Consider the following 7,816-nt stretch of genomic DNA (forward strand, 5'->3'; position numbering starts at 1 on the left):
ATAAAACAAAACATACATGTAGTGTGTAACATGAAGTCCTATGAGTGTCAGCTGATGAAGATCAAATGTTAGTGATTCATTTTCTCTCTATTTGTGCTTTTTGTGACTCCTCTCTTTGTCTGGAAAAAATGGCTGGGTTTTTCTGTGACTTGGTGGTGACCTAACATAATCGTTTGTGGAGCTTGTAAAGTATTTTTGAAATCAGACACTGTGGCTGGATTAACGAGAATTTTATCTTTAAAATGGTGCCTAACACTTGTATGTTTGAGAAATTTGATTTATGAGATTTCTGTTGATTTGTATTTGGCGCCCTGCAATTTGTGCTAGCGGAACCCCATTCCCAGACAGGTTAAGAGAGATCTGAGAAAAGTTTTCCAGTTTACTCCATATTGGCTTAAATGGGTTTCTGGTTTTTGCTTCCCTCCTGAAAATCAGCTGTTAATATTAAATAAATACTAACAACTACATTATTTCTATTGCCATTTGTGATTATTGTTTACTTTGACTTAACTTGTATTTCTGTGTTATATTGTATTATAACGTTGTATAATAATGTTGCATGTAAAACCATGGAAACTCAAAACATTGAACAAGGTTTTAAGTGAGAAGTAGGCATTGGTCTGAAGCTGATGAGCATGAGCCCCACAATGTGTACTTCACCCATGCTCTACCAAGGTTTTCCTGCACAGCTTTGACCTACTACAGTAGCTATGTTGGTCTATTGTACTTCAAACAATGTATAGGCAGGTTGCTTAGCATTCAAACCTTCTCAAACAGCCTAATTCATAGTCTTCAGGGGGATAATGGACTTTACAGTGTCCTGCTGTTCAAATAATATATATTTGTGGTGGTCGTAGAGCAAAATGGAGAACAACACAGTGTTTGTGAGAGTCTTATCTTTCCAGTGGTCATATTAGGCCAAACCGTTCGGATGCTACAGGCATTTTCATGAGAAGACCAATTTTTCATGGTCTGACACACATCGCTGTAGAGCGACCACCTTCCACCACAGACGTGGAAGGCCGACAAAGGTGGATGGAGTGAATTTAGAGTCAGCCCATGCAGATATCTCTAGCTTAAACTGACGGATTTTGATGGGGGGTTTTAAAATTATGTTACTTAGATTGACGCACAGTTAAGGATTGCTACATAGTCATTTGAAAGAGGTAATGAACTGTCCATTGATCAGCACAGCAATTGATAAAACAGGACCATGTTTGACAAATGGTTCTGAGCTTATGTCAATATTACACAGGTAAACTAACGGTCATATAAATCAGGTTTGAAGACATGCTCTATAGACCACTATATCTAAACTCAGCAAAAAAATAAATGTCCTCTCACTGTCAACTGCGTTTATTTTCAGCAAAATTAACATGTGTAAATATTTGTATGAACATAACAAGATTCATCAACTGAGACATAAACTGAACAAGTTTCACAGACTAGCACAAATTGAATAATGTGTCCCTGAACAAAGGGGGGGGGGGGGGGGGGGGGGTCAAAATCAAAAGTAACAGTCAGTATCGGGTGTGGCCACCAGCTGCATTAAGTACTACAGTGCATCTCCTCCTCATGGACTGCACCAGATTTGCCAGTTCTTGCTGTTAGATGTTACCCCACCCTTCCACCAATGCACCTGCAAGTTCCCAGACATTTCTGGGGGGAATGGCCCTAGCCCTCACCCTCCAATCCAACAGGTCCCAGACGTGCTCAATGCTCTATAGACCACTATATCTAAACTCAGCAAAAAAATAAATGTCCTCTCACTGTCAACTGCGTTTATTTTCAGCAAAATTAACATGTGTAAATATTTGTATGAACATAACAAGATTCATCAACTGAGACATAAACTGAACAAGTTTCACAGACTAGCACAAATTGAATAATGTGTCCCTGAACAAAGGGGGGGGGGGTCAAAATCAAAAGTAACAGTCAGTATCGGGTGTGGCCACCAGCTGCATTAAGTACTACAGTGCATCTCCTCCTCATGGACTGCACCAGATTTGCCAGTTCTTGCTGTTAGATGTTACCCCACCCTTCCACCAATGCACCTGCAAGTTCCCAGACATTTCTGGGGGGAATGGCCCTAGCCCTCACCCTCCAATCCAACAGGTCCCAGACGTGCTCAATGGGATTGAGATTCTGGCACTTCTCTGGCCATGGCAGAACACTGACATTCCTGTCTTGCTGTCTTGGAAATCACGCACAGAATGAGCAACATGGATAGTGGCATTGTCATGCTGGAGGGTCATGTCAGGATGAGCCTGCAGGAAGGGTACCACATGAGGGAGGAGGATGTCTTCGCTGTAACGCACAGCGTTGAGATTGCCTGCAATGACAACAAGCTCAGTCCGATGATGCTGTGACACACCGCCCCAGACCATGACGGACCCTCCACCTCCAAGTGTAACGCTCATTCCTTTGACGATAACCGCAAATCCGACCATCACCCCTGGTGAGACAAAACCACAACTCAGTGAAGAGCACTTTTTGCCAGTCGGTCCAGCGACGGTGGGTTTGTGCTCATAGGCGACGTTGTTGCCGGTGATGTCTAGTGAGGACCTGCCTTACAACAAGCCTACAAGCCCTCAGTCCAGTCTCTGTCAGCCTATTGCGGACAATCTGAGCACTGATGGAGGGATTGTGCATTCCTGGTGTAACTCCTGTACCTGTCCCGCAGGTGTGATGTTCAGATGTACTAATCCTGTGCAGGTGTTGTTACACGTGGTCTGCCACTGCGAGGATGATCAGCTGTCCATCCTGTCTCCCTGTAGTGCTGTCTTAGGCGTCTCACGTACGGACATTGCTGCATTCCTCATGCCTCCTTGCAGCATGCCTAAGGCACGTTCACGCAGATGAGCAGGGACCCTAGCCATCTTTCTTTTGGTGTTTTTCAGAATCAGTAGAAAGGCCTCTTTAGTGTCCTAAGTCTTCATAACTGTGACCTTAATTGCCTAGCGTCTGTAAGCTGTTAGTGTCTTAACGACTGTTCCACAGGTGCATGTTCATTATTTGTTTATGGTTCATTGAACAAGCATGGGAAACAGTGTTTAAACCCTTTACAATGAAGATCTGTGAAGTTATTTGGATTTTTATATGAGTTTATATGAGTGACCGTGTTTAACACACCAATCCCTGTTGTTAAGTTGGGTACACACTGACCAACAAAGGTGTTATGATATATATTTATTTTTCAATGACATGTATTGTTAAAATACAGGTTTAAGGAAATACAGGCAGGCGCCACATTACTACAAGACAAAATAGCTCAATGAAGCCTGTTGGTCTTTAAGTCTATAAGTATAAAAGTAAAGCTTGCTTTCATATAATAATAAAAAAGCTTGTAAAGGTAGTGGAAGGAGCTAATGTCTTAGTGTAAGCTGGGATAAATGCAATGCATTACCTTGTATACAGTACAAATCAATTTGTTGTGGGAGCCCCCTCCTCTAAGAGAATGAATTAGGCTGTTTGAGAAGTTTTGAATTGTAAGCAACCTGCCTACACATTGTTGGAAGTACAATAGACCAACAGAGCTACTGTAGTAGGTCAAAGCTGTGTGCTGGAAAACCTTGGTAAAGCATGGGTGTGGAGTATGCATTGTGGTGCTCATGTGAATGTCCTTTCATTTTAGGCTTCAGACCAATTCCTACTTCTCACTTAAAACATCATTTTTTGATTTTAATGAACTAATAGTTCTAGTCCAAGCTAGTACTGCAGACTCCTAATAAGTGCACTATGGATAAGTACTTCCTGATAAGCACAAACTCTTTCACAATTCAAGTGCTCTACATTATTTCTAATGACTGGAGATCTGCATGCTCTGGTTCAGTGCATGCATTCACAACTGTCCCAAGCCAATCGACAGTGGTGGAAAAAGTACTCAATTGTCATACTTGAGTAAAAGTAAAGATTAGAAAATGACCCAATAGAATAGAAAATGACCCAAATAAAAGTGAAAGTCGCCCAGTAAAATACTAATTGAATAAAGGTCTAAAAGTATCTGGGTTTACATTTACTTAAGTACAGTGGTGGAAAAAGTACTCAATTGTCATAATGTTACTGGAGTAAAATTCCTTATATTAAGCAAACACTTTGGCCGTAAAAACTTTCGTTTTTTGTTTTTACAGTCAAGACACCCAGGGGCACACTTCACCACTCAGACATCACTTAGAAACACAGTATATGTGTTTAGTGAGTGCGCCAGATCAGAGGCAGTAGTGATGACAACACGTTATATTGATAGATGTGTATTTTGGGCCATAGTGCTGTCCTGCCTGAGCTTTCGAAATGTAACGAATACTCTTGGGTGTAAGGGGAAATTTATGGGAGTAAAAAGTATATACATTTATTTTCTTTAGGAACGTAGTGTAGTAGAAGTAAAAGTTGTTAAAAATATAAATAATAAAGTAAAGTACAGACACCCCAAAAAACGTCTTAAAATATTTTGACTTTACTTTACACGACTGCCAATGCATATATCAGGAGTTTTAGTGATTGACTGCATCTGGTTTATTAGGGTTTTAATAGATAGCTGACACAGTATATTACCATACTGGAACAGACCTCTTAGAGATAGAGGCACAGAGAAGGGGAAGGACAGAGCGGAGGTCTCCCTGAAAACATTTTCCTTGTCTATCTGCACTGCTCTGTCCACTAACCCCTACCGCCCCCCACTGGCCTCTCTAGACTCCACTAGCCTCTACCGCCCCCCCACTGGCCCCTCTAGACTCCACTAACCCCTACCGCCCCCCCACTGGCCCCTCTAGACTCCACTAACCCCTACCGCCCCCCCACTGGCCCCTCTAGACTCCACTAACCCCTACCGCCCCCCACTGGCCTCTCTAGACTCCACTAGCCTCTACCGCCCCCCCACTGGCCCCTCTAGACTCCACTAACCCCTACCGCCCCCCCACTGGCCCCTCTAGACTCCACTAACCCCTACCGCCCCCCCCACTGGCCCCTCTAGACTCCACTAACCCCTACCGGCCCAGCACTGGCCCCTCTAGACTCCACTAGCCCTACTGGCCCTGGGGCTGAGTATCCCCATTTCAGATAAGAGAGAGGCCCAGGAAGCTCAGGTGAGTGTATGTGGCATTTTCTTGACCATATGACTCCGGCTCAGGAAAACCTCCCAGGACCTAGTAATATGATTAAGGAATTATGGTCCATACCTCTAAGCATTATGTCTTACAGCTGGTTAAGTTAAGCCCACCCTGACATGGTGACACCATGGGCATTAGTCTCTGCTATAGACAATTGTTTGTTGTTTGGCAAGGTAGTAGACCCCCACTGCAGAATAATAAAGTCCAATATGCCACACATATTGTCTGCGTCCCAAAAAGCACCCTATCCCATTAGTGTAATACTTTTAACCAGGGTCCGTAGGGATTTGGTAAAATGCTGATAAATCATGTCAGTAAATTAATGAATGGATATTATCATATAGGCCATCGGCCAATGTTCTGGAGATGGGATTTATGGAACAGTTATCTCTGAATGGGACCCAAGGGCCACATAGATTTACTTCCAGATATTAAAGAAAAATCTTCTCGGACACTTTTCAGCAGTTTGCTTGCAAAATGTAACATGGCAGCAAAATATATTTAAATGTACCATAATATTTTTGTATGTGTATTATCACATATTGAGGGTTATTTTAATTGTAGGCTACAGTATCATATTATTATTATTATTATCATTGTTTCATTTAACTGCTGGACTGCTCTGTCAATATTCATATTGATCAAGATAGTTTTCTGTAAAAGGCGTGCTTGGATATTAATTTGGAAAAGGGACAATATATATGGTAAAATATACCTACCGATGGGTAAGGCTAGGAAGAACGGCAGCCAGCAAAGCGTAAACATTCCAACCACGACCCCCAAAGTTTTAGCTGCTTTCTTCTCCCGGGAGAATTTCAGAAGCTTCACTGCCAGGGAGCTCCTCGCCTGGGTTGCGCGGCCCTTGCTGGTGCCTCCGCCTGTGTCATCCTGCATCTGTGATCCCCTGTGGATCCTGAGCGTCAGCTCACTCGTATTCATCCTCTCCCTCATCACCCCAGCCTCCAGGTTCTTGGTGGTTCGCTTGGCGACCACATAAACCCTAAAATACATGGACAAGATAACAACCAGCGGTATATAGAAGGACCCGAGGGAGGAAAAGAGTGCGTAAAACGGTTCCTCTGTGATGAGGCACACCGTGTCGTCTGGCGATGGCGGCTGCTTCCACCCAAGGAGGGGTCCAATGGAGATGACCACCGAGAGCACCCACACCCCGAGCATGGCCAGAAGTGCCCGCTTCTCGGTCACTATGCTCAGGTACTGCAGCGGGTGGCTCACCCCGATGTAACGGTCGATTGAAATGACACACAGGCTCATAATGGACGCGGTGCAGCACAAAACATCCACCGCCGCCCAGATGTCACAGAAGACCCTGCCGAACACCCAGTAGTTGAGGATCTCCAGGGTGGCAGACACCGGCAGCACGGTGGTGCCCAGCAGCAGGTCGGCGATGGCCAGGTTGATAATGAAGTAGTTGGTCGGAGTTCGCAGGTGCCTGTTGGTCACCACCGCCAGGATGACAAGGATGTTGCCCACGATGGCAAACACGATGAAAGCTCCCAGAACCAAGCCAAGCAGGATGGCACGGGTAAGATCCACTTCATCGATCTCCGTCCCGTTGCCAGTGGCGTTTGTGGAGTTGACAGGCGACTCTGACAACCACGGTATCCCCACTTTCCCGCCCTGAAATTCCAATAAGGAACCATTTCCCCATAAGTTGGCATTGTCAGTGCTCAGATTCATTTTGACTAAAGAGGTCCTCCATAGCAGGTTTCTAATCACATGGAGCTGCATCAAAATAAAACAAGCAACACCATCCCGAAATAAATCTGCTCGACCAAGTGTTGTTAGGCTACATGACTAAAGGAGAGGTTATCAAGGATTAAAATAAAATGTCCCAAATGGTGCATTTTCTTAACGTCCCACTCAGTTAATTGTATCTCAAAGGTCTTGTCACATCAGTCCAATTGCAGTGCAGTTGTCTTGCTCTGTCTTCTCTGAGAACTGTCTGCATGAAAAGTATCGAGCAGTCCACCCTGTGCCTCCTGTCAAACCTCACTGCTCAGCGCGCTGCACTGTATGTGCTTCAGCAGCTCTCTCCTTAATGCAGCTTGACTGTATGAATTGGTAGATAGATATACGGCCGAACAGAAGAGAAGTACTGTATATGACGCATATTAGGCCTACGCAGTAGCCCAAGAATAACTGCACTAGGAAAATGTCTGTGGCAGCACAGAAAACGCATGGATTTCTGTGTTGGTTTTGTGGTGAGGTCTATGCATGCAACTTTTTCATGAGTTGGGCTGGGAGTGGACTATTGGCTGTGATGTCATTGATGTATTTTTTCAGATGATTTGATTAGACTGTTGTTTTGGGAGCTTAGTCTATAGGCTACTATGTTATGCAGGATGTGGCAGGGGTTGAAGTGGGATTTTCTGGTGGAAAATACAATTTGATTGTAGGGCTAAACTTAAATCAAACAATTGTGCCTTTATGTTCATAATGGGTTTCAATGAGAGCTGATGCTGCTATGCAATGAATTCCTTTAAAAAAAAACATTCTCCAACAAATCACTCACGACATTATCACGACCACGCATTTTATGTGAGGAGAAGCTGTCTGATCAAAACATGGAATGGTTCAAATTTAGCTTTGGATTTGTCTACGTTTTCAGAAGGAATAATTCCCTCAATCTCTCTTTCCACCATGAAACTCCACAATATTCAGGTCATATGAACAACGTTCAGAAATAC

The 7,816-nt window shown here is 43.8% G+C and overlaps 1 protein-coding gene across 1 annotated transcript in view; it reads right to left on the reverse strand.

Moving 5' to 3' along the window:
- LOC110504794 (alpha-1A adrenergic receptor) overlaps nt 1-7,323 on the reverse strand; it is a 24,411-nt gene extending 17,088 nt beyond the window's left edge. The window contains exon 1 of the mRNA XM_021583608.2: nt 5,825-7,323. Within this exon, the coding sequence (XP_021439283.1) occupies nt 5,825-6,857 (1,033 nt within the window). The 5' untranslated portion in view covers nt 6,858-7,323. The remainder of the gene's footprint in view (nt 1-5,824) is intronic.
- Nucleotides 7,324-7,816: the final 493 nt, after the last annotated feature.

Source organism: Oncorhynchus mykiss, chromosome 31, assembly GCF_013265735.2.
Source record: "Oncorhynchus mykiss isolate Arlee chromosome 31, USDA_OmykA_1.1, whole genome shotgun sequence".
Lineage (NCBI taxonomy): Eukaryota > Metazoa > Chordata > Actinopteri > Salmoniformes > Salmonidae > Oncorhynchus > Oncorhynchus mykiss.